This window comes from Notechis scutatus, chromosome 2 (genome assembly GCF_049901735.1).
Source record: "Notechis scutatus isolate UNSWTSFEM ecotype Mainland chromosome 2, rNotScu1.2, whole genome shotgun sequence".
Lineage (NCBI taxonomy): Eukaryota > Metazoa > Chordata > Lepidosauria > Squamata > Elapidae > Notechis > Notechis scutatus.
In genome coordinates, this window is record NC_142010.1 from 198,316,867 (window position 1) to 198,344,440 (window position 27,574).

At 40.1% G+C, this 27,574-nt stretch overlaps 1 protein-coding gene across 4 annotated transcripts in view; it reads right to left on the minus strand.

The window, feature by feature from the left end:
• SMARCA2 (SWI/SNF related BAF chromatin remodeling complex subunit ATPase 2) overlaps positions 1-27,574 on the minus strand; it is a 115,896-nt gene that overhangs the window by 66,634 nt on the left and 21,688 nt on the right. For all 4 annotated transcript variants that reach the window (XM_087957772.1, XM_026675650.2, XM_026675661.2 and 1 more), the window contains exons 4-9: positions 13,630-13,950; positions 12,859-12,942; positions 11,009-11,258; positions 5,968-6,094; positions 4,305-4,478; positions 342-515 (exon numbers count right to left, since the gene is read on the minus strand). In XM_087957772.1, the coding sequence (XP_087813898.1) occupies positions 342-515; positions 4,305-4,478; positions 5,968-6,094; positions 11,009-11,258; positions 12,859-12,942; positions 13,630-13,950 (1,130 nt within the window). The remainder of the gene's footprint in view (positions 1-341; positions 516-4,304; positions 4,479-5,967; positions 6,095-11,008; positions 11,259-12,858; positions 12,943-13,629; positions 13,951-27,574) is intronic.

A 27,574-nucleotide genomic window follows, 5' to 3' on the forward strand; every position in this document is an offset into this window, starting at 1 on the left:
TCTTTTTTTTTTTTTTTTGAGGGCATCTTCTTCAAAAATTAACTTGCTTCTAAATCACGGGTGTCAAAATCGTGGTGTCACGTTGCCGTCATGTAACATTTTTCCCCTTTGCAGAGCTGGAGTGGGCACAGCCTGACGCATCCAGCCTGTGGGCCACCAGTTTGACACCCCTGCTCTAAATCCAGGTATATGACCTGTTTAACCCCTGTAATTTTGATTGAATATTTTAAGGAATTCTGAAGGAACAGGCTTAACATAATTTTTCCTTTAAAATTCTCCTCTGATCCCTAAAACAAGAACGAATTTTGCCAGTCTCCATGATTGGTTACATCACACCTTACCATCAGCCTTCTCATTCGTTCTTTCTCAATCCTCTCTGTTTCTTTCTTCTGTTCCCGTTCTGTGTTGGCATGCCAAGTAGCCACAGCTTTGGAAAGCTTCTGAATTTTTCCAGCCACTGACCGATGGTATTCTTTAAAATCTTTAGCATGCTGTAAAATGCTATTGAGATATTCCTGTTAAAATAATAGTAATAACTGTCAGTTGAGAGCAGGGAATCAACAAACTTAGCAAAAGCACTTGACTCAAGTACATGAAAACAGCATATTTTTATTTAATGCAGAACAGCAGTAAGTAGCAAGCAGTATTCTATATGAGGATGAACTGGAACTCTTAATAGTCTTCAATATGAGCTATACTAGTTATTTCTCATGGGATTTGAAGTACGATGCTGTTTCTATCTTGAGAACTGAAAGACAAATGGCTATGTATGGTTTTTCAGAAGTACACGACTGGTTGTACCCCAAACATTACTGAACATAGAACTAATAAAAAGTAGGGGGAATAAAACTAAATTTATTTTAATCAAGCTCAATTAATAGGATTACAACTCATGTATTTAGTAATATTCTCCTTTCCCTTTTAGTAACATAATTTGGAATGGATTTGAAGATAGGGGGTTGCGCATATAATCTTGAAGATGCCTGTTGCAAAAAAAAAAAAAAAGGCACGTTTAAGTAGATGGATGGATGAAGTTAGGGTGGATACTCAAAGATATGAAGGCTAAATTACACATCTATTCAAAAAAGTCCTCTTTTTGCAGTTTAAGTAAATCTATAGTAACTGCTGAATTGCCTATAATTGCCTATTAAAAGCTCTCTGTAGTTTATATTTTAACAGGACTGTCGAAGACAAAAGTCTGCTATTTGATTCGTTCGAAAACCAGTTTGGTTTAGTGGCTAAAAGCAGTGGACTAAAAACTGGAAAACTGAGTTCTATTCCTGTCTTAAGTGCAAAGCCTGCTAGGTTATTTCTGAGCCAATCTCTCTCTCTCTTAGCCCCTAGGATGCAGAAATGGCAAATCACTTCCAAAAGTCTTGCCAAGAAGATTTTAAACTCCAGCGACTCATCCAATCAGTTGCCAGAAGTCAAGACTAACTTGAAAGACTTGATGCATATATAGGCATATATGTACATTCATATTGGGAGGTGAAACCTGGCTCATGGCACTCTTTAGGTTTTTGATGCAGTCCTTTAGGATTGCCATATTAAGTTTGCAAAAATCCAGATAATCATCACATGCCAGCAAAGAGATGCAGCAAACTCTAATTCTTTGCTGGCATTTAGTAGTCATTGGGATTTATGTAGCCCAATTATGGCAGCCTGAATGCAACCTTTCCTCCCTATTTTCCTGCCTCTCTTGATATATAGTTATTTCAGTAGCTGCCAGTTTCTTGAAAAGCAATTTCTTGAAAGCAGAGATACTACAGATTTTTCTTACTATAGAAGCTAAAGTATCTGACCCTCTGGCTTCTGTACTGAGAGGAATCTGTGGTAACAATTTCTTGAGAGAAACAGGACTTTAAAAAATAGTATCTTTCTTCAAGTGCCAGTGGCTTTTGAATCTTCTCAATACAAAAGTTACAAGCTATGATATTCTGCAATTGGATTCGGTGTTTCCCAGATAGTAGTTAATAGGCTGTAACCATGAGGAGAGATGTTCTTTAGGCTCTAGGTCAGTGGTGGCTAACCTTTTTGGGCTCCTGTGCCAAAAATTGTGTTTGTGTTTGCCCGCGCGCAGTTGCGTGCCAGCACCCAGAAGGCAATGCGCGCCCATGTCCCCTACGCATGTGCACGCAATCCCCACCCACCCACCCTCTTAACTGCACTGCGCCTCACAGCTGATTTTTGGCCAGTTTGAGGCCTTTTTCGGCCTCCCAAAGGCTTGAGGAAGACTTCTGCAGACTTCTACAAGCTTTGTAGGCTGAAATCTAACCCCGTTTCGTCACTTTCTGATTTTCCGAAAAAAACGGAAGTGATGAAACCGGGCTAGATTTCGGCCTATAAAGCTTGTAGAAGCCTGCAGAAGCCTTCCTCAAGCCTTTGGGAGGCCGAAAAAGGCCTCAAACCGGCCAAAAATCAACTGTGAGGTACGCACATGCGCGGTGAGCTAAGTTTGCCTGCAGCTCGCATGCCGGCACAAATGGCTCTGTGTGCCACCTGTGGCACACGTGCCATAGGTTCGCCATCACGGCTCTAGGTGGATCTAAATACATCTGCTTATGTGGCCCATATCTACCATTCAGCACCTCCTGCACCTGTTTGGCTCAAAGCTTATCCAGCCTGGTGAGTATCTGAACCTCCATTCTCTAAGGGCTGCATCCAAGGAAATGGTTTCTAATCCAGCTAAAAAAAAAACATTGTTAAGAACTATTTTTAGTCATTGTTTCTGAAATTATAATTCCCAATGAAGATCTCAACGTTCAATTCAGATATATCTAAAATGCAGAAGAGTTAAAATCTTCTAATGGACACAAGCTATTTAGCATTTGTGAGATCGACTATAGATTATTTCAGAAAGAGGACTCAGCTTGTGTAAAATATCCAAAGTTCAGTTCCTGATATTTCCATTTTTTAAAAAGCCATGCAGCAAGTAATGTCTGCTAACATGCCAATCAATAGAAATAGAATTAATTGCATTAGACATATTTCTACATCATAATTTCTCATTACAAAGACTACCAAAATATTGAATCCACCAAAAAGAACCAGAGGTATAAAACAGCCTCATTTCTTGAAAGGTATATATCAGGACAAGCTTCAACTTGGCAGCAGAATACCTGCTTTACCTGAAGAATATTTCCAATCCAATCTCTGATACTTCCTAGTAGATTTGGGAGTGACTAAAATCCTAGAGCAGGGGTGTCAAACTCAAGGCCCGGGGGTTGGATCTCGCCTGCGGGGTACTTAGATCTGGCCCATAGGGCTGCCTTGGAAAAAGCAAAAGACCGCAGTGCCTCTGCAGTGAAAACAGGCTCCCGAGCTCCGTTTTTGGCTGCCATAGCCTCCTGCAACCCTCTGCCAGTGAAAATGGAGCTGGCAGAGGGGTGGTAGGATGCCGTGGCAGCCAAAAATGGAGCTCAGGAGCTCAATTTCACTGGCAAAGTGCTTGGGCTACCACAGGCGCCCCAATACAAGTGATGTCAAGCTGGCCACTCCCATCCTAGCCACACCCACCCTAGGCCCCCCAAGGTAAAAAAAAAACCCTGATGCAGCCCTCAATGAAATCGAGTTTGACACCCCTGTCTTAGACATTCCCTTCCTGCCAGTTCAGAAGTACTGAGCTTCTGCATCTATCAGTTTATTACATATCAATAACCAAAAAAACACAGAATGACCCACTCTGCCATTTGGATCCAAGGAAGAATATACTTTTAACACGATTTATATCAGTGAAGTGTGATGGTAGGAACAAATGTGAACTTTTCACAAAAAAAGCTGACAGATTTTTCAAACAACCAGGAATCGGTTTCCGCGCAGCAGCATATTGGCGGGGGGAGAACTCTGGCAAAATGACAAAAACAGTGTTGTGCCGATGCTACGCAAGCTCCACCCCTTTGGTAGGTGCATTGTGTTTTTACACGCAGGGGTGAATGGGACCAAGCTCGCCTCACAATGGCACAACAGTTTCATTTTGATGAAAGCACTGGGTCCTGTGGACACCTCTGTATCAGCAAATTCCAACTCTTTCAGATTTTTCCAACTTATGTAGTGAGCTGCCAATTCATTGTGGCTCCTTCTCATTATGTTAATACATGAAACACAAAAGAAGCAGCTGGATCTTCCTCCAAGCTCTGCATGGGCATTTCGCTGACAAATGGACTGCAGAGTAATGAAAGCCAAGCCAGCATATCTAGCAGGATACAAAAGCAATGAGAGGGCCCTGGATAGATTATTCTCTCCATTGGTGGTGGTGGGGGAACATACAAACTGAACGGTCCCAAAGTCGTTGAAGAGTATAATACCTGGTGCTTCTGTCTACGTTTTCTCTCCTGCTCTATTTTCTGTTGTTTCTCAAGTTTCTCGGTCATTCGGGCTTCCCTCAGGGTCTGCCGCTTGCTGCGTTTGTATGCCTTAGAGTTCAGAGCAGTCTCCAAAGTTGTGTCCCGGCGCATGCACGCCACTACTTCTTGTCGCAGCTGTGAACCAGAAGAGACAGCATTTTAAAAGGAAATCGGGTCTCAGCAGAGAAGTTACACTGATAAAAAACAGAAAGAAAGAAAGAAAAAGCATTTCAAAGGGTTCTTCCCATTTTGTTCTGGATGTCTAATATAAATGCGATGGGACTTCAAGATTCTAAAACAAGTTTGCTGATCAAATAAAGCAAGTCAGTTTGAAATTGAGAAATCTACCAGGCAGTGCTTAGTTTTAAAAGAAAATAGATTTTATCAATTCAGTCCTGGCATTTATATGAAAGTGGAGCTGCAGTGTCAAATTAATTTCTTTCCAGATTTTAGTTTCATATACTAGGTCTGTATTTATTGTTCTGTTTTTTGTTTTTGTTTAGTTTTAGTTTTAGCTGCAGTGTTGTTTGTTGAGATGATCAAGTTGCTTTGTTAAAAAAAAGAAAAGTTAATAAAATGATTCTCAGCCTGAGGCCCATATTGCATAGCAGGTGGAATGCAAAGTCATTAAAATATAATAATTAAAAAATAAAAATACTGTAGTAAACTTGGGAAGAACATTCTCCTTAAGCTTAACCTGTTTTATGAAAGGTTTTAGACAATAAAATAAATTGTGCCAAATATTACAGAAAGTGCTGTTGGTGTTAAGACAAGCATGCACAGAAATATATACAAAAAAATAAAATAAAACTTCTGACCTAGGGAGATTCTGTAACTTCTGTAATGATAAATCTATCACTTGGTTTCTAATCCACAAATTTTTTCTTCTTGTTTCATTATCAGTTTGCAACTTTTTTATAAAGTATAAGTTTTGTTTGATACACACACACACACCTTAACAAACATTAATGTACATTTCTTAATATATGATTGTATATTCCCTTTTAGCCTAATGAATTTGTTTTTGCATCCTTTTACATATAGTAATGCTTTTTGTACGCTAAGATACTTTGGTATCATATTCTGTTCCATGCAAACTGTAAGGTAAAACCACCCCAAGATCGTCAGCAATGTTCAGGACAATGTTTTTCTTCCATGGAAATGAAAACTCATTTGTTTCTATACCCTTGCTGGACAGGGAATTATGTAAGAGGCAAAATAGGAACTGCAATAAACACTTAAACTTAGCACGTAGATTTATATTCGCTCCCTAGCGCTTTACAGCACTCTCTGATTTACAGTGTCAGTATATTGCCCCCAACAATTTGGGTCCTCATTTTACCGACCTCGGAAAGACAGAAGGCTGAGTCAACCTTGAGGTAGTCAGGATCGAACTCCTGGCTGTGGGCAGAGTTATTTGCAATAGGGCATTCTAACCATTGCGCCACCTTGGCTCAACTGCAGCTGCTGTGCTTCTTTTCTATAGGTTGAGCTCACACGAGGCACATGAAATTCATTGGTACATCAGTTACTCTTTAGCTTTAAAATAGAATGACTGACATATAAAGGCCCTAAGTATCTAATCACAAATAAATATACTTTCCCCCCCAGTATAATGCATTACCTGGCGCTGAAAATTCAGTAGCCTAAGCGCTTTCAGCTCCACTGTGGCTTTAGTCCTCAGATCTGGAGGTAAAGAACCAGGCAAATTTTCTAATTCCTGAATTCTGTGTGCAATTCGAGCCTGAAGCCTATGTAGGTAAGAACACAAGACAGAGAATTAAAACAAACAATAAATGAACTTGTCAGTTCCAAGTCTCTTTCACTATTTCTTGGCCTCTTTAGTTTGCTTTATGCATGGATTATCTTTTTGAGCTCAGCAGACTCTGTGTTTTAAAGTAAATAAAGTGAAATGAGCCATAGTTTTTTTTACTATTGAATACCCCGCAACCCCACACACAGGTGTTCAAAATTTTTGTGCAAAGGAATCTGGAGTTTTAAAACGCCGCTGTTGCCAAGCTCCACAAAGCTGGTCAATTAAAGAACGGAGAACCATTCAGATTTATTTTTTAAAAAAAACTTCCTTGGCTGGTTAAAAACTGTGAACAGTCTCAGGTAGACTTATAACAAACCACTTAAGGTGGAGTCTCAATCTATGATTAACAATAATAATAATACATACATACATACATACACACACACACACACTAGATGGATAATATGAGAATTTATACAAACTATAAGTGAGGACTATGGAGATGAGGCACAAAAGATTTGTAACCAACCGATACACTGTATGTAACTGGAAGATGGTTTTATGTTTTGTTTGTCTATGTTTGTTTAAAGTAAAAATCTTTTATTAAAAAAAAGGGTGGAATCTCTTTCAAACACTTCCTTCCCATGCCCCTACCCCTAATACCCTTGAATCTCTCTCTCCTTCTTCAGTATCAAGGCAGGCAGGCAGCCTAGCCCATAATCAATGGCCAGAATTCCTGGGAAAAGGATATCATATCTATATCAGTGGTGGCTGGAGCAGTTGCAAAAGTTCTCTTTTTAACGTCTGTGTGAAATGTAAGAACAACTAGAACTACCATAATGATTATTTTAAGGCTACTGGACCATGCAGCGTGTAATATCAATATATATAATCAAAGAATGAAAATGCATTTGATGTAAACATGAAGAAATTCAAAACTGGGTCTCCTGGCCTTTGTTGCTTCACAAAGACCTTATATTAAGAAATGTTAGAACGGCTGGTCTATATGATCACACTGTCAGTGTTCTGAGTAATGCACCCATTGAAAGCAGAACTCTGAGGCAGGTAGATTCCTCAAAGAACAGGTTTATTGGATACATCATATCAGCACAGCTGGTGAAAACTCTTAACGCTTCTGGCTGTTTTCACCTAATTAAAAGCGTGTCCTCTCAGGAGTCACCGGTTACATCCCAAGCCTCTAAATGGAGCCCTGGTGTCTGAGGTCTTCCTCGGCCCAGTACAAGTCCCCGGTGATCGTCGCCTCTGCTCGGACTTTGGGTCGAGTCACCTCCAGGAGGGCAACCTCTATCAGTGTTGCCGCAGTCTGCAGGACCTCCGTAGGGGTCCGCAGGCTCTCTGTGGGGGTTGTGCCGGTGCCGGCAGCTCCTTCCCCCTGCTTCTCCATCTCTGAGGTCTTCCCTGAGTCTTCTCTGCTCCCCTCAAAAGATCAGGTGAGCGTCCGGGGCTCAGCACCCTGGAAAGAGGTCCCCCCTGGAGTAGAGTTAGGAGAGTTGGTTTAATGTCAGAGTTCTGAATAATGCACCTATTCAAAGCAGGACTATGAGGCAGGTAGATTCCTCAAAGAACAGTTTATTGGCACAGCCGGTAAAAACCAACTCTAACAGTTCCCATGGCTTTTACTTAATTAAAAGAGTAAAAATCCCCCTCCCAGGTGTCACCAGTCACATTGTCCAATGAAGATGGATGGCAGGCTCCTCTCTTCCTTCAACAGCCACCTGTTTCAATGACCTTGGTTCCCACAGGAAAACTTTGTTTTGACTGTAGCCAGGCTATCTGCTTCCTCCCTCCCTTCCCCCTCTCAGGCTTCGTGGCAACTATGAGGCAGCACAAGATGGCTTTAGCCAGGTTCGTTTCAGAGATGACACACACTTCTAACACACCGGGCTAGTGCAGATGAAGTGTTCATCTGTTATCTAGCATTGATAAACCAAGCATACAGCCTCCAGAAAAAGTTTTCCCTATTCACAGAGTCCTTTTTTTTCCAGCTATCCTTGACAGCAGTTCAAGACCATCATTCTTGGCTAAATGTACTGTTTTGCCTACAATCTGAAAGCTGTTTTAAATGGTGTACTGAGATTCTAATTAAATGGGAAGCAACTAACCCTCAACTGTGGTTAAGATCCTTGCTAAAAGATTCTTTAACTGTGTTAGCAGTGAAGAGGCAAAATTGACAAGTAGCTACAGTGAGGAAGTACACATCTTTCAGGGTAATTTCTAGGCTGCTAAAATGGTGTTACAGCTACAATGTCTCATTTGTTTTAATAAGTGATATCAATATAAAGGATATGTTTTTAAACTAGCTGAAGCATGTGCATTGGAAGAAGCTACCAACAATACCAAATTATTACCACTGTCATTAATTTGAAACCAACTTTAAAATCTGTAGCCCTTATTTAGCATTTCCAAAATAAAAAAAAAATAGAAGTGAAATGGTCTTCATTATGACATTTAAAAGGAAGATGCTCAGAGTTGCTTTTATTTAATTACTATGCCATTGTATCAGACACAGAATTATAATTATGTGGCATCTTGGAATACTTTATTTTGTCCTAAAATGTAGGTATCAAATACTTAAATCATCTTCACTGCCTAATCTTTAAAACAGATGGGGGAAAAGGCTACTTTTATCTTCTGGGGGAAATATTAAAAGCCATTAAGTCCTAAAATCAAGACAAAGAGGAAAGCAGTTTTCTGAAGCCGCCGGGCTTTGGGGATTTAAGCTAACCCTGTCCAAAATTTGTTTAATTAATCTCCACAGTGTAGTTATTTGTCTTTTTCTAAGCAGAATGAGAATTCTTAAAGGGATGATAAAGATCTTCTTGCAAAAGGGCACCATCCCCTTGAACCAACTGAGTGCAACTACAGATGTTATTGGATTCTAGGGTAGGTGCCACAACTGCAGAATGATAGTCCAAGGAGCAAGGAAAGGCAATTAAAGAGATCCATTTGATATAATTCACTCTGCTCATCATTTCAGCACAATAACATATGCAATTTTTTTAATGAGTAGTACAAAGAAAAGAAGCTTTCCTTATAGTGGACTGACATTAAATTACACTGTACATTATTCATTTCACAAGAATCCATTAAGATTAGAGAAGAACAAGTACCTTGTTTTGTTAAGTGTTGGGAGGGCTGTTTAAGAACTTGTGCATAAATTTATCAAACTGGCCCAGCTTTAAACAGCAAAGTAAATCGACTTGTTATCAACATGTTAAATATGTGAAGGCTTTATAGGTACTTTTTTCACAATATCTGTTGCTGTTCCCATAAAGGGATAACACTTAAGACATTGTAAACCTGTGTATGTTAAGCACAATGAAACTGCACTTTGACCTTTGGGAAATGGCTGCAAAAAAAGCATGTGGAATATTAAGCAACATCAAATACACAGTGTTACTTTTAAAATATGAGAATCTACTTTTCTTCATTTTTCTGTTTTCATCAGATTTACAAAGGATGAATAGAAATTAGAATAGAATTATTCAAATTAGACATAGAGAATGGCAGCAAGGATGATCAGGGACTAGAAATTAAATTATGTGAAAAGAGACTAAAGGAGCTGGGTATATTTAGCTCTGGGGGAAAATCTGGGGTTGGGGTGATATGATAGCATTCTTCAAATACCTGAAAGAATGTCACACTTGAAGAAGGTCAAGACCTGTTTTCTCTTGTTCAGAAATGCAGGACAGGGAATAATGGATTTAAAGTTACAGAGAAGTGGATTCTAATGGTGGCTTAGAAAAAAAACTTTCTGACTTTGACAGTGGAACCAAATACAGTATCCAGAGAAGTAATGGCCTTGTCTTTATTGCATGGCTGTAAGTAGAAGGTATCTGGGATACTGAAGTTTGGATTCCCCCACTGGATTCAATAGGCCAAATGCCTCCTTTTGCCTGTATGATTTTAAGATATTCTTAAAATATCAAAGCTTGCCCAAGCAAAATCAAGCGTATTAACTAGAGACACTTCTTATTGGGATTTATTCCAATTTTAATCTCACTTAAATGGAGTTCCTTTCTCCCGTTACTGAAATACAAAGTTTCAGAATTATTTTTTTTCCTTTAAGAGGTGGGTTTTGTTTTGTTTTTGCTTTAGAATAAAATTATTTTCAGTATAAAGCTTGGCAAATAAAAAAGGCCCTCTACTGAATCATAAACACACACATACTATATATATATACTCAGAGATTTAAGGAAATAAATGAAAGAGGGAAATGTAAATATTTATACAACATGCACGTAAATCAAACCCGCACAACCAGGGGTGGGATTCTACCGGTTCTGTCCGGCTCTGTAGAACCGGTAGGTCTGAAGAGCAGCAGACATAGAACCGGTTCTATGTCTGCTGATGTTTTTGCCCACCCGCCTACCTGGGCTCTTACCTGACCTTCATTTCCTGTTTTTTCAACCGCAGCTGCTTTGTGTGGCACAGCTGCGGTTGAAAAGCAGGGAAAAAGTGCTATTTCAACCACTGCGCACCCGCGTGCAGTGCTGCTCAGCTGTCCAGGCAGCAAGCTGACGATGATTTACACACGCGCGCAAATCGTAAATCACCGAACCAGTAGTTACACCGGTCAGATCCCACCAATTTTCATCCAGGATTGGAAGAATTTCCTGTAGCAATCGTTTTTGGTTATGCCCACAAAATTTTCTCTAGTTCTGAAATGTTGACAATAGGATGCCAAAGGTTAGGGATTAAAAATTTGATTCAGCCTTCCCATGCCCTTACTTCCCCAGCCCTACTTTCCAGCTGATTTTCAGTCCTTTTTCCAGAAAATATAATAGCTGCTATGAAGTTTATAGTAATTTAAAAAAAAATTGAAATGACAATAAGAATCATAACTCACAAAGCAAGCTAATCTGAAATGCCCCCGTTTGGCTATTACCTATATTCCCGTTCCTGAAGAATTTCAACAGGATCCAGCCCCTGAGGCTTTTGGATGGGGCTGATACGGTTCTGTTTTTGCTGCAGCTGAACAATAGGCGAAGGCTGACCAGCTGCAGGCTGTGGCACAGAAGGACCTGGCATTACAGCTGTAGGCTGGGTAGCAGCAGGGGCAGGTGATGGTCTTCCACTTGGAGGCGGAACAGCCAGCTTTTGGGGTGTACTTGAGACATTCATATCCACTCCTTGCCCTGGAAAATAAAAAGTGGGATAGAAGAAATACTGGTTAAAATCTAAGTATCTTAATATAGAATTAATTTTGTTGAACATCTGGATCAGGGGTGTCAAACACGCAGCCCACGGGCTGGATACAGCCTGCGTAGGTCACGCCCACCCCGGCTCCACAAGGGCCAAAACAATCCCGATACGTCATGGATATGGCCCGCGATGCAATTGGGTTTGACATCCCTGATCTAGATGAAATGATATCAAGTTTGAAACTTCTACAGTACAGTTGCAGACATTCACACTAACAGAAACATGAATAACGTGATGTTTAGGGGGGTTATGTTTAGTTTTATGCCTAAAATAAACATCCCACGTGAAAGTAACATCTCTGCCCTAATCTCTGATCACATTAATTATTTTCAATTTGCTCTGATTCTCAAGTTACGGTTTTGGTCTCTTAATTATCCTTGTAATGATGTTTGTAAAATTGCATTATGGGGGGAGAAAGGGAGGGTGTCAAAGGAATAATTTTAAAGGGATTTCAGATGCAAAACAACAAAAGTGGGGGGAACAGCTTCTATCCATTGCAGACAATTAAATTATTTTTCAGTCAAGAACCTGGAAATGCAGCAGAAAAAGGTGAATAGGCTTTGAAACTTTCTAGCTGTTATTCACACATCTGATAGACAATGCAAATATTTTTGCCTGGCATTCCAGAAGCTGAGCAAGTGTGATTTTCTAAATGTTATGCAGCAAGAAAGCAGTGAAGACTCTTTCATATTCCAAAAAGAAAGGTAACAGTAGAGTAGGTAACTGGAAGCTAATTAAAACCAAGCTAGGAAGCAAAACAATGTAAGAAAAATATTTTTCAGGGATTATTGCCACCTTTAAAGTCTTGTCAAAATCTTAGATCAGTATCTCTAGAAGCAAAATATTGTGATGACTCCTTGAAATGAAAGTTTGTTCTTTTCCACTAGAACTATCATTCAGCCTCACTTCCCATGTGGGCATAGCATAGAACATTGAATAACAGGACTGGAAGGGACCTTGGAGGTTTCCTAGTCCAAGTCTCTGCTCAACCAGCAGACCGCATGCTATTCTGGACAAATGGCTCTCCAGTCTCTTCTTGATTATCTCCAGTGATGGAGCACCTACAACCTTCAGAGGTAGATTAATTATTCTCACTTCAGAACATTTCTGCTTAGTTCTAGGTTGGATCGCTCTTTAATCATCTCCCACCCTTTACTTCTTAATTTCCCCTCAGGTGCTTTGGAGAATATGTTAACTCTTTCTTCTCTGTGACAGCCAGTGTTAAACAGGTCTTCATAAGAAGAAATTTTGGTCTGTTGGAGATACTCTACAAAAGGAGCTTTGGGAGGAGAAAAAAAGGGGAAAAGAGCACTAAACCCCCTCATGGTTATCTCTGTTCTCTTATATTTGGGGAGGAAAAAGCATTCACTACCTGCTAATGTGGAGATGTGCCATTAAGACAATATAGAAAGGAAAGGATTTGAAAAGACTCTTTTTGCTTCTTTTTTCCCCTTCCTCTTCTCACATCATAACTATCATGGTTAATTGCACATGAGCTATGTGTAGTTTTGGGTCATAGTACTGCAGTTTTACCTTCTGGCCAAGTTTTTGGAGCCATGGCAGCTGTATGTCCTGGCATTCCTGAAGCAACTCCGTGTCCAGGCATGGGAACAACTCCTGCAAGGAAGAATGCACATCATCTCTTATTGGAAGGTACCAAGAACGTTTATGCAAAACAGCTTCTGTGCCTTAGGGGTGAGTTTCAGGAAATTCCTTCATATGATCTCTCCCTCTCTCTCCCTCTCCCCCTCTCTCTCTGTGTTCTTAATTAAACATTTACATTTCAGTAGAGGTTTTTAAATCAAAATGTAGTGATGTCCCTCCTTTTTTTTGCTCCATTTACCTAGTTCATACTAAAATTAAACACATAGAAAGAAATAGACAAGGAAATAAAAATAGAAATTTTTATTTGAGGGCAGACTCTTTATTTCACTTCAAGGATCCCTATGGAATTCAATTCAGCTCTGTTTCCTTCTTTCTCTGTTCTGAGGTAAACATATAGAAAATCTCTCCCCAGGACATTACAGGAAATGCATATTCCACCACCCCACATAGAAGTTGGTTTTTCTAGTGTCCAAATTACTCGGGACCCCATAATGCCTCTGTTGTCTGTGCTACTCAGCCACATTGCTTCTGCATGCATCTGTGCACTGAAGCAAAAGGGGGGGAAAAGAACAGGGCTCCCTTTTACTCCTTTCCTCACAAATCACTCTTTGAGTTCCCATTTACACGTAATCAAAGGAAGGCCACAATTTTGTCCTCAGTCTTGAGTAGGTATTATAATACAGGAGGTAGCCATTTTACCGGATGATTTGTAAAGAGCCTGCTGCTGCTGAATCCCAGGCAGAGACCTTTTCCCTTGTACAGCAAGCTGAATGTTATCAGGGATTGGTTGTCCTCTAGCCAGCATTTTGTATGCCAAAATCTGAGCTCGGAGCTGGTGCAACTGAACAGGACTGAAAGGTGAAGGGCCTCTACTGGGTTGGCTCATCACTTGTGGGTCTCCAGGCATCATGGGCCCTGGCTGACTCGGTTGCATTTGGGGTGGAGTTGGACCTCCTCCAGACATTGGACTAGACACGTGCTCAGGAGCTCCCAGAGGAGATGGATGAGGAGACAAATAGCCTGTAGCCAAAAACAAAAGAACCAGAAAATTCATGATTGTTTGGTTTCCAGTTAATAAACCCTAACAAATGAGTGCTTCCATTGTCTGCAATAATCATATTTTTGTATGAAAAACTATTCTTCCAAAAGATTCCTAATTCTCAAGGGAAAAAAGGAATTATTAGGCACATTTCCTTTAGGCACATTTAAACTGAGCTCCTATCACAAATAACTTTGTTCGTGTTAAAAAAAACAACCACCTATTAAACCAAAGAGTGGTAAAACCAATAGAAAGAAGAATGAAGAGTTAATCCATGTCACATGATTTCCTCCCACTGAGATTCAGTTGGAAATGTCACCCTTACAGATATAGCTAGTTTGATTTTGTTTCAGGATGTATACCCTGCCTTTTTTATAAGTGACCTTTTTGGACTAATTACTAAATAAAACCAAATGGAAAACCTACCAAATCAAATAAAAACACTTTTAATGCTGCTTGCATTAAGGCCTTATTACCCATCTAAGGGACATAACATATTCAAGCATATACATATGCGCATACGTTAACATGTAGTTAGTTAGTAGTGATCACTCTTCTACTAGTCATCAAGTGAATAATAAAATTAGGAAGAACTTTTGATGTCTTGTGAAACTTACCAATTCTAAATGTACGTAATTGAAATTTTAAACTAAATGCACCACACGCACACACACTTTTCTCTCACACATGCTAAGCATTTACCACGGAAGAACAGAAGCTGGAACCACACAAAGTACAGACTGGGCATCAATGACCCTTTCAGAAAAGCAAAGATAGCAATGTTTTCCATAACATAGCTCTATGATATGTGAGCTAGGAGCTTAAATATGGCGCAAACAGAATGGACAAAGTGAGATTCATGAACCACCAAGTTTGGAAATGATTGATTGCACAAAAATTGAAGCTGCAGGTGATTTAGAGAATTTTGTCTCTGAGAAAACCAAAGCTTAAAAACAAGAAAATAAGGGAAACAACCAGAACATAAATCTTAAAATAAAGGGATTATTGACAGTGAGTGAGAGTGAAAAATGCTCTAGGTATGGAAACTGAAAAATGCATGTTGTAAATATTATGGAATGTATCTGGGCTTGAGGGAGGGGAACAAAACCCCCAACAAACAGACTGTATAAAGCACTCTAAGAAATGGAGCCTTGGACGTGTGACGAGCAGTGAATGACCTAATTTGAAACCAGAGAGATCTGGAAGCTGGCCACTGGGTGAAACTGCACATGATGCAAGACTTAGGGATCTCCGTAATAACAGCAGCAACTCATGAGAAACAGCTGAGGTGGAAAAGTAATGCACTGCTATAAAAAGCAGGAGCACACAGGAAGCTGACTGAAAGAAAACAACCCATGTACACATATTTACCCACCAGATACTCCTTGATCAGTTTGACAAGGATTCAGTGGGTCTCTGAGTGAAAGTGGATGGATCTGCATGAATGTATTTAAGCAAAACCTGACTACAGGGCGCTCAATACAGTTGGGATCCTTTGTAAACAGGCTTGCCCTTTGCTAACTTAATTCAATCTGAGATGATTATCTGGCCAAAAGATATGTGAGTCTGGCCCCCAGATAAAATGCCAGACTGCTGCCCTGGGCTAATAAAATAAACCTCAAGACATCCGTTCCTGGCCATTCAACCAGCAGTGCAAAACAGCCTGTGAGGAGAACTGGTTATTTATTTATTTTTTATTTATTTATTTGATTTGTCAATTGTTTACAAGATAATAAGTACAAGTGTATACATAGTTGTGAATATATGAAATGGGTACATATAAGAAAAATAAAAGAATAAGAGAAACAATAGGACAGGGACGGTAGGCACGTTGGTGCGCTTATGCACGCCCCCTACAGACCTCTTAGGAAAGGGGTGAGGTCAATAGTAGACAGTCTAAGGTTAAAGTTTTTGGGGTTTGGGGAAGAGACTACAGAGTCGGGTAGAGTATTCCAGACATTGACCACTCTATTGCTGAAGTCGTATTTCCTGCAATCAAGTTTGGTGCGGTTTACTTTGAGTTTGTATCTGTTGTGTGCTCTTGTGTTGTTATGGTTAAAGCTGAAGTATTCATTGACAGGTAGGACATTGCAATGTATGATTTTATATACCATGCTTAAGTCGGACCGAAGACGGCGTAATTCGAGGTTTTCTAGTTTTAGAATTTCGAGTCTGGTGGCGTAAGGTATTCTATAACGGGTAGAAGAGTGGAGAACTCTTCTTGTGAAATACTTCTGGACTTTCTCAATTGTGTTAATATCACATACGTGATAAGGATTCCAGACTGATGAACTGTATTCGAGTATTGGTCTAGCAAATGTTTTGTATGCTCTGGTTAGTAGTGAGATATTACCAGAGAAAAAGCAACGTAGGATTAGGTTAACAACTCTTAATGCCTTTTTGGCTATGTAGTTGCAGTGAGCTCTAGCACTTAGATCATTAGAGGTGAGTATTCCCAGGTCCTTTACAGAGCTTGGGTCATCAACAAGATCTTGACTATTCAGTTTGTATTTTATTTTCTGATTTTTTTACCAATATGTAAGACAGAGCATTTATTTGTTGAGATTTGGAGTTGCCATATGTTAGACCATTCAGATACATAGTCTAGATCTTTTTGAAGGGTAGTAGTATTGTCTGTGGTATTGAACAGCTTTACATCATCAGCGAAGAGAACGCAATTGCTCTTGATATGATCACAAAGGTCGTTTATGTAGATTATGAAGAGAGTTGGTCCTAGAACACTGCCTTGGGGAACACCACTATTGACAGGTACTGGATTTGATAGGGCGTTCCCAATTTTGACCATTTGTTGTCTGTTTGACAGGAATGCTTCTATCCAGTTATTCAGTTGTCCAGAGATACCATAAGATTTTATTTTTAGGAGTAGTTTGTCGTGTACCACTGAATCAAAGGCTTTGCAGAAGTCTATGTAGATTGCGTCTATTGCTTTGCCCTGGTCGAGTTGAGTAGTCCATATGTTTTTGCAGTGTAAGAGTTGCAGATTACAGGATAGTTTTTTCTGAAACCAAATTGTTTATTGGAGAGTAGGTTGTTTGTCTCTAAATGGAGGATGATGGATTGGTTAATAATTGATTCCATGACTTTACAGGTGACGCAGCATAAGGAGATTGGTCTGTAATTTTCAACTAGGCTTGGGTCTCCCTTTTTGAAGATGGGAATGACTGTGGCTTGTAACCATAGGTTGGGCAAGGAGCTGGTTCTGAAAGATCTTTCAAAGATTATGCTTAGAGGTTTGGCTATGGCAGCGGATAGTTTTCTTAAGAAGTAGGCACATATTCCATCCGGTCCAATAGATAGAGATGGTTTTAGGTTGCGTAGTGCTTTTTCAACGTTGTCTACTGTAAAATCGATATGTATTAGATCATTATTGTTGTCTGTGGTACGGCTAGGAAACATTGGGCATGATCCATTACTGTTTACAAACACTGAGCCGAAGAATGTGTTAAAGATGTTGGCTTTAATGGTGTCGTCGCTGCAGTCTTTACCATCAGGTCCTATCAAGGGAGGGATGGACCTTGAGTCTTTTAGTTTGTTGTTTACAAAATTGTAAAAAGCACGGGTGGAATTGGTGCTTAGAAGGTTTTCCTCTTGTTTAATGTGGTAATTGGTGCATTCGGTCTTTATCTGGTGGCATAAATTTTTATATCGGTTTTTGAAATTAGCAACGTGACCAGATTTGTTTTTCCGCCAGAGTGATCTCTTTTTGGATTGAAGTTTCCTTATTGATATGGGTAATCTGCTTTTTGTTTTGTTTTTGGAGTTGTTGTTGGAACATATAGTTTGATGACTCTTTTGACTTCAAGTAAAAATATGTTGTAATGATCTTCAACAGTATTGCATCCAGTGAATAGAGATTGCCAATCGAGGGATGAGAGATCGTTATCTATAAGATCATAATTGCCTTTTTGAAGTTACAACTAGGGATGACATCGTTGTGGTGATTTTTGCGTGGACGTATGTTGAGGCAAAAGTCAATCATATTGTGATCACTACTGGAAAAGGGTTCTTTGGTTTGTATTCGTTAAATTAAATTCAAACTATTGCAGAAGATGAGATCGAGGCAGTTGTTCAGTCTAGTGTTGTTGGTTACTAGTTGTTCAAGACCTAGATTTGTAATAGCATTGAAGAAGGTTGTGTGTATGATTTCAGTTGTACAATTATTTAGGGTCCAGTCAATATGAGGTAGATTGAAATCTCCAAGAAAGATAAAAGGGTATGGGCAGGATGTAGCCCATGTTAGTAGTGTATTTAGCTTGTTTATATGTTCGATGTCATAATCAGGTGCTCTGTAACATAGTAAGAATCGAATTGTGATATTTAAGGATAGTTCACAGATGATGGTTTCAGGAAGGGCAAGCTCCTGGGTAACTTGGATATTTTTAGATGTAAGGATTTTTTATAGAATATAGCAACACCACCTCCTCGACGATTTTCACGATCTGATCGGTAAACATGATAGTCTCTTACTGTGGTAATGGAGTCGGGAGAGATGCATTGAGCCATGTTTCACAGACAAATATAATGTCGAAGTTAGCCATATTTAAGAGGATGAGAAATTCAGGTATTTTATTCACGAGGCTTCTTGCATTGAGTAGTTTGCATTTAAGTCCGGCAGCAGTTGGGATTGAGGTAGTTGGGGGCGTGCGTGCCTAGTCTTGGGTGATGGTGGGTGGTGGGTAGTTTTGGGTGATGGTGGGTGGTGGTAGGTGGTTGAGGTAGGGTAGTGGTTGAGGGTAAAAGTTGGGTATTGGGTTGCGTGTCTTACTTTTGATGCAGTCAGCATGGTAGTCAATGTACAGGTCCTTCTCTCCATTGTCTAGACGGGTTTTGAGTTCGATGCGGAGTGCACGGGAGCGGGCACGTTGCTGTATGGTTAAGTCAGGGCGGCAACGGAGGTTTTTGTGGTTGGTGTTGGTATCTCTGCTCCAACAATGAGTGTTTACAATATAAGTGAAATGATACAACATGCCTTATCCCAGAGCAGACAATTATGGCCCTTTTGTGACCTATGGACTTCAACTCCCAGAATTCCTAAACCAGCCATGCTAGCTCAGGAATTCTGGGAGTTGAAGTCCAAAGGTCATAAAGGGTCCATAATTTCCCACCCTGCCTTGTACAATACATGCTTCCACAAATAAATCCACCAATCTTTTTATTCTGCTAGATTCCAGCTTCACCTTTTAGTCACTGCTTGAAATGTTACGAGGATGCATTTTTAAAAATTTATTTTTATCCCACCTTTATTACTTTTATATATAACTCAACAAACATACTCAATGCTCCTTCCTCCTGCTATTTTTCCCACAACGACAACCCCGTGAGGTGAGGTGAGGAAAGAACAACTAGCCCAAAGTTAGCAGACTGGTTTTCATGTCTAAAAAGTGAAACTAGAACTCCTAGCCTTGTGCCTTATCCACTAGATCCAACAGGTGCAAGAACAAAAAATGTGTACTATAGAAAATGGCAGGCTGTACTCAGCTGTGCCTATCCAATGACAGAACAATGTGGGCAAAGGTTCTCACTTCTTCCATGTGTATCTGCCTCAGTTTCCAAGAATCCCCATTCTACCTCAACCTTCCCATATTATAGAATTTTCCAAGCAGCCAGTCCATAACGTTCCCCAAGAAAGTTTCCACTTAAACTATTTTATTCTAGATTTCCGGATGAGAAGTTGAAAGACAATTGCTATGTTTGTCTCCTATGGTTGTTGCAAAGTGAAGAGCTATTCCATGCCTCAGAAATTATGACCATACACAGCACAATCCTATAACCAGGCATACATGTTGCACTGAAATGAACAGAACATTTACATGCACCAGGGTTATGCAGAGCCACAAAGTTGTTATTGATGTACAAACACTGGCAACTGTGATGAACTGTTTAGTTCTTCAGCCATGCAAGCAATTATCTATTTAATAGGCATACACTGTATAAATGCAATTCTTTCTACTGAGCAGAATAATTATGGGCTATATAGCAACATAGACACTGAAACAAAATACAATATTTTAACATTTAATCCACAAACATTATATACTCTGTTTTGAACTTCCAGAAAGTACAATAATCCACCCATACATCTATTCTACAAATGGATACAAGTTCTACTTCTACGATTGCAATAATCTCCATTAGCTTTCATTTAACCAGTGCCTTCTATGGGCAATGGACTTCAAGTCTAAAAATACTTAGCCAACCGAGAAGACATCAAATTGGGAAATGCTGATCTTAAATGTTCACTTTTGTCCTGGAATCTTAAGATCTGTTATTAAACCAGTTATTGCCTGACATTTTTATAAACTCTTTTCCACATTTTATTTCCATTCAGGATCAACACTAACTCAGAGCCCTCTGTTATTCCTTTCCTTCCTAAGCACAGTAAGTTGCCAAAATTCCTTACAGCTTAATTGCTTCTAAACAGCAATTTTCTGAGCACAAGCTGGAATTAATACAGTATTAAACCGGCAATGTTTTAATGCATGAAAAACACCACTGCTAAGTGCAAAGGTAAAATTAAATATATAAAATAATGGTTAATTAGTAAAAAAAAATACATTCAATTGCACTCAGTTTACATTTTTAACAATTCAAGCCTTCTGAAGAAGCACTATCAGTTTAATTAGGTCTATATATATATACCATATGTATTTAATCTTTTAAGAAATAAAGAGTTAATTCAGATAGAACAGAAGGGTGGAAGACTGAAAAACAGCTGACCCAAAAAAACCCAGAATCTTTATTCTGCATCGCTTACTCTAATAATGTCACCCCTTCAGAGAATCGTCACAATACTCTCTGTACTTAAAATGCTCTATTACATAACTAAAGGCAACAAAAGTTTTGATACAAACAGGTTTTCATGATAACTGCAAGAAACACTTGTACATGCTGCAGTACTCTAAATTGTCTAAATAGCACAATTATCTTCAATTTAAGAAAGGCAAATAGCAATAGCACTCAGACTTATATACCACTTTACAGCCCTCTCTAAGCGGTTTATAGAATCACATATTGCCCGCAACAATCTGGGTCCTCATTTTACCGACCTCCAAAGGATGGAAGGCTGAGTCAACCTTGAGCTGGCGAGAATCGAACTGCTGGCAGTTGGCAGCATTAGCCTGCAATAATCCATTCTAACCACTGCGCCACCACAGCTCATGCCAGAGTTTACCACAGTGTCTGTTTCATCAAAGGCAGTAGAATTAGATAACGCTGCTCCAGACATTGGAATCTGTTGGAAAAGGTCTGTCACCCAAGCCTTTGAAACAAACAGTATCAATAATGCAAAACCAGTTCGCTTTCACACAATCCCCATTGACAACAACTGGCGATATTGCTCAGCTCATGTTTTTGGATGGGGAGGTGAGTGATCACGATGCCTATTTCAACAGTATGGGAAGTACTTTATTCTAAATTCCTGACGATTAATCCAGAACTTCTCTTCAATCACCAGCCTTAATTTCTCAAACCCTTTTACTTTTGGAACTACTGGGGGGGGGGGGCATGCAGATAGCAAGTAGGTCAAATTTGGTCTATTATCCCCTATCTTTCACACATCCAGCACACCACCAAAAATAGCTCTATTAAGAGAGATGAAAGTAAAATAAATTTGAATCACTCTAAATACAAGCTGAGCTTTTCTCAGATGTGGGAAGAACGAGATAACTTATCACAATGAGCTGAGAAGAGGAGAAATTCCTGATGAATTGTATTCCACAGTAATGAGTCATTTGGATTTGCTGCTGCTGGATCAAACTGTCTTGTGTTGTTCGTACTACAACAATTGTACTGCACAATTATTACACCTTTCCAGTTTGCCCAACTCCGAATAATCAATGTGCAACCCGAGGTAACTATAGGTCAAAGGTTATGGGATTTGTGTTTTAGGTGCTAGCCACATAAAACACATTGTTTTGACTATGTATGTGACTGCAACTAATCTACCAGTTCTCAAAATCACCCCCATTTGTTGTTGTTGTTTTTTAGAAGAACAAAAAGGAGCATTACAACAGATCCAAATAAATCTCCTTATGGAGCCCAGCAAGATTGTCATATTTTAAAATAAATGTCTGTCACCCTGTTCTGTGGAGCTTCTGGAATGCTAGACAGCTGTTTAAATCATGGAACATTTGTGAATATTATATAAATATCCAAAGTGCATTGCAAATGCATGGTTTCAACTATGGATTCCTCGGGGAAAGGGCCAGGAAGGATGTGCTCCTGTAAGAGCTCTTTTTTTTTTTTAAATTGCCAGAGATTATTTTATACTAACCTTCTGTTCTGAAAGCTTAACCAGGCAGCATATGCTGCTACAAGAAAATCTGACCTTTCGGGGGGCCTTCCTTGTCTTCCATAAGCATCTGAAAACAAACATCTGCAGAGGCACTGACTAGGGGATTGCGACAGGAAGCTTTGGAAAAGGCAGGCAGCATTATTAACATATGGCCCAAAGAAAGGAACTGTGGAAAAGGTTGCATATCTAGCTTGAAATGCATTTTTAAGTCTGCCACAGCCACACCGCTTTTAGATAAGTTAACATTGTTGCTTTGAGAAAGGAAAACAAAGGCCTCTAACTACGCCCTTCAAACTGCCAGATGCTTGATATAATCCCATCAAAGTTTCTGAAGAGCCAAACACAAAATCGGACACTTGAATAAGCCACAAATGATTTGTATTATTTATTTATGTTTATATTATATTTAGTGAACTATAATTTGCACATGCCCAATTAGAGAAAGTATTTCAGTTATTAGAGCACCACTAAATAACAACCAAATTACTCACCATTTCCTTAATAGGTGACAAATTATAATGCCAAATATTGATCAAATGTTAATAATTGCCAACAATTACTTAATTTGCAAAAACAACTCTGAAATAGAGCTGGGAAAATAAATTTTAGTCAGAAAAAAAACATGGGTGCAATAAAATTACAATGGAAGAAAATGTAAGTAGCTCAGGGTTGAACTGGGGAATCCTTGGTACTCTCTGAACCTGGTTGTTTGCTTGCAGACCTTTCTTTACCAAACTAGATAACATCATCAATGCTAATGGGTGTGGAATTTTCTTCCTGTTCATATACAGTAACCTGCCCTGCCTATATTGATAAGGGTGTGGTTTTCTCCTTCGTACTTCTTGTTTAGGGCATAGAAAATGAATGAATTAAATAATGAATGGATGAATGAATGAATGAATGAATGAATGAACAAAGGAACTGCTTTCTGCTTGTATGTTTGGTGATAATTCCTGCTTATCTGGGTGTTGATTGGTAGAGAGGATGTGTTCTAGTCTTTTTAATTTCCTTCTTAGCTTTTTAATTGTCTCTTTTGAATGGCATAGTTTATCTCTATGTGTCTATTGATGACTGATTTATCTGAAGTATCTAGGAGTTCCCTAGCAGTTTTTGGATTTAGCTTGATCTTGATGCTCAGTTTCTAAGTTGAAAATAGGTGATGATGCCAATGATGTCATGCATTCAGTTATGTCCGACTCATAGCGATTCTATGGGCCAGGTCTCTTCACAGCTTCTGATCTTGTACTACTTTGAAACTATGTAGCGGAGTGTATTTATGAAGACATGATGAAACCTCCTTAATCTCAAAATACATGGACAGACTCAACCATAGTTTCAACTTGCCAGAAATAACAACACTTAATTAGCATTCAAGACCAAATAACAGTAATGGTATTTAATTACACCATCATTATTTGGCTGTGGAGATCACATTTTCCTTAGGAAGTGCACTTCTTATTTTCCCTGTTCCTTGAGCAGAGATGTTTACTGTTTTCATCCTCCTCCTCTTGGCACCATCAATACACCACCAAGACACGATAAACCACATCCTTGAAGAATCTAAGGACAGTCAATTGCTAAAATCTATTCATCTTGGTTTTAATTTTATTTCCATATCATCAACCCAGCTTAAGCATCCCTGAATATTTAGTGATACACTAGACCAGGGGTGTCCAACCTTGGCAACTTTAAGACTTGTGGACTTCAACTCCCAGAATTCCTCAGCCAGCAAAGCTGGCTGAGGAATTCTGGGAGTTGAAGTCCACAAGTCTTAAAGTTGCCAAGGTTGGACACCCCTGCACTAGACCATTTGATTTAGAACAAAGAAGCAATAACAGAGCTTGGGAGTTATTCACTGACATAAGAAAAATGTCCTCCCACTACCTACTGGAATGCAGATTATGAAGTAAACCAGAATCAGCTTCTACCCTGCTAACAAAAAAAATATTTTGTGGCCCAGATCTGTGCAAAGTCCATCTGTATGACTGAAATCAGCCAAATACATGATCCCCAGTGAAGCACTGGAATTCTGTTGTTGATGTAGTTTATGATTGGAAGGTGTTATTTACTCCAAGTGCTATAGGTTATTGGATTTTAGTTTCAGTTGTTGGGTTTTAAGCATTGTACGCTACCCAGGGTCAGTCTTGTGAGATTAGCAGCCATATAACTTATTTAAATAAATTTTAAAAAATTATGAAAATAAAAATGCTTGAAGTGGAAAATAGATGGGAGAAAATGATCCTCCTGAAAACCCAAGGGAAATGAGTAATGAATATATACTGTAAGCTTTAGGTCTGAACTTCAGATGGGGGTCCAGAGCACCAACAGTATTATGTTTGTAAAAAGTCAGCCAGGATAAAAACAAAGTTTTTTCCTTTATATTTTTCACTTTGATACTGGAATATGAAAAATTTCAAAGCAACTTCTTTACTTTTTTTAATCTCCAGAAATGGGGAGTGGGGTGTAAATTAAATATCCTTTAATCTGGAAATCAACTTTCGAAGTATTTCAACATTACTGACAATTTTTAACATTTTAAAATTGGCCAAGTTTCATTTCCCACCCACCATAAAAAAAATGCATTCTAACCCAGCTGAATCTCACAGTAAAGTCGGTCTCCAAAGCTTCATCTCTAAGGATTACCAATGTGATATGATGTAGTATTTATATTAAATCCAAACTGGAAAGAGCCCATGGCAGTCTTATAATACACTTTTGGCAGAGTTCAGACTGTTAACTATAAATACGACTCCAAAATCACCCTTGGTAAGTTGAGAAGGTGAGCACAGGGAGCTACAGCTCAGGCCTTGCTTCAATCCCTTTCAGAACTAATTTGCGAGAAGCTCAGGACCGGAAAGAGCTTCTCTCCTGTTCCTTAACTCCCAGGGAAGGTGTTGTGCGGATGTTTGTGTGTGTGTATTTCAGCTTCTTTATGACTGTGGAAAGGAGGTAAATTTTTCTCTGAAATGCAGGATTGATCTCAAAGCAAAAAGCTTTTGCTGCTGGGACTGAGAGATGCCAAAGAAGACAGTTATGCTGAAGGACATGAATGAGGATAAAAGAAAAAAAATATACACTGGCAGACCTAGATCATGTAATAACTGAAAGCATATTTCTAACTCTTACATTGCATAGCTGTTTTACCCATTGTTTATTTCATATTTCCCCCCTCAAGGAAGCTGTACATTATTATCTTTCCATCTTACATGTGTAACTGTCTTTTGAATTTCCTTTTTAAAAATTCGTTTGTATATAATTCATTTTTCTTTTAATATTTTTGGTATCACATTCACCTCTGACAAATGGGAAAATGTACATGTTCAGCTACAATGGTTGGTTTTATTATTGTTGGCTACAGAGTCGGTGAGATGTTGACTGGATCTGGCATTTTTATCCACCTACTGAGTCCTTCCAAAGAGCCTTGGATAGGCAAATGTTGTTGTTTAATGGTGTAATGAGGTATGCTTGCAGAATGTAAGCTGCTGAGTAAAGCTGCCTTTTGCAATTGACTGATGATGAATTTGTCAATGCCCTTGGTGTTCAAGTGATGCTCCACATTATTTGGCATGCCACCCAAGGCATCTAATTATTATTGGTACTACCTTTGCCTTTCGTCCCCTTATTATTGTTGTGGCTCACCAGCAGAGCTGGCAGCAGATTCAGAGAGTGAGGAGGTTGGGAAGGAACATGGGCCAGTCCTGGAGTCTGGGGAAGGCTCTGATAAGTGCTCTGCGTCGGAGGCAGAGATGGGACCAGGCTGTCGGACAGTTATCAGCTGCCTTTGGAGTCGGACATCAATGAGGCAGAAGAACAGCTGGAGCCTGTTCCCAGTGTGCACATGCACAGAGCTGCCAGAAGAAGGGAACAACTAAGAAACAAGGGTCGACTTGGGAGTAAAACCACAGGTGGGCAGTGAATGGCCCCTCCCATAAGGAATAAAAGAGGAGCGAAAGGGGAGTGGGGGTTTGCAGGAGACGATTAGTTCATTTGGGTGAAGATCTGTTCCTGCATTCTTGCCAGGTATTGTCTGCTACAGTGTGGCATCTGAAAGATATCAGCCTGGCAACACTTCAAGCCTGATAAAGGTCTGTAATTGTGAAATATCTTGAAAGACTGTTGGCCGGGACTTTGCTGGAGAGGAATTGACTGTAAATTAAATAAAAGGGGTTTATCAGGATGGGGAGTCGGCTTCGTGCTGTTGCGGAAGCCTAGGTCGGAACAATTACCGTGTATCTCATAAAATAAGGCCGGGTCTTTTTTTTTTTTTTTTTTGAGCCCCGAAAAAATGGCTAGGACATCTTTTCAGGGGTGACTTAATTTCTTCCCCCATGCATACTCACCTCTCCATGAGGCCGCCACTGGAAGCTCCCCAAAGGTAGAGTCACCAGCCGCTTCTATCGGCCGGTAGAAGTGACCTCGGGGCGAGCACCCACACACACTCACCTCACCATGAAGCTGTTTCTATCAGCCGATGGAAGCTCCCGAAAGGCAGAGTCACCAGCCGCTTTGGGGTGAGGTGTGCCCCACACGCACTCTCCTCGAGGCAGTTTCTATCAGCCGATGGAAGCTCCCAAAAGGCAGAGTCACCAGCCGCTTTCATCAGCCGATAGAAATGGCTTCGTGGCGAGGGGAGTGTGCGTGGGGGAGCGGCTGCAAATTTTTCTTAGCAGAAGGGAAGCAAGCTGAGTTTCTCTCTCTCTCTCTCTCTCACACACACACACACATCACCCGCTAGCCCTCGTCCCTGCACCGGGTTAGCCAAGCCCTTCTGGTGAGGGAAGGTCTCAGCATCTGCTGAGATGCTCAGCATCAGTGGCATTCCCACTGCCACCCTCCCCTCCCCAGGCCAGACCTTTTCCGGGCACTCTGCCTAAATCCCAGGGCAGCCGACCTCCCTTTACCTGCTGCCGCCACTGGCTTGGGAAGCGGGGCGGCGCCGGGGAGGGAAGAGGAGGCAGCAGACCTCGGCTAGCCTTAGAAGGGAGATCGGGCGGGCTCTCAAAAAGAGACGCGGGAGCAGTCCTCGTAGGAATGCGGCGGGGAAGCTGAGTGAGTGTGAAAGGGTCTCCGCGGCACAGGAGGGCAGGAGGGAGCTGGACCGAAGAAGGGCTGGGCCAAAGCTAAACATCCTCCTCTCCTCCACTCCTTTCTATTGCTCTGGTGAGGGCTGAATATTTGCAGGGGCTGGTTGGAAAGGCCTAATTTTAGTATGAACTTTGTCGTGGGGGCAAGTTGAACGGCGAAGGCATTCTGCACATGATCCGGGGCAATCCTGCCATAGCTCACGGGTG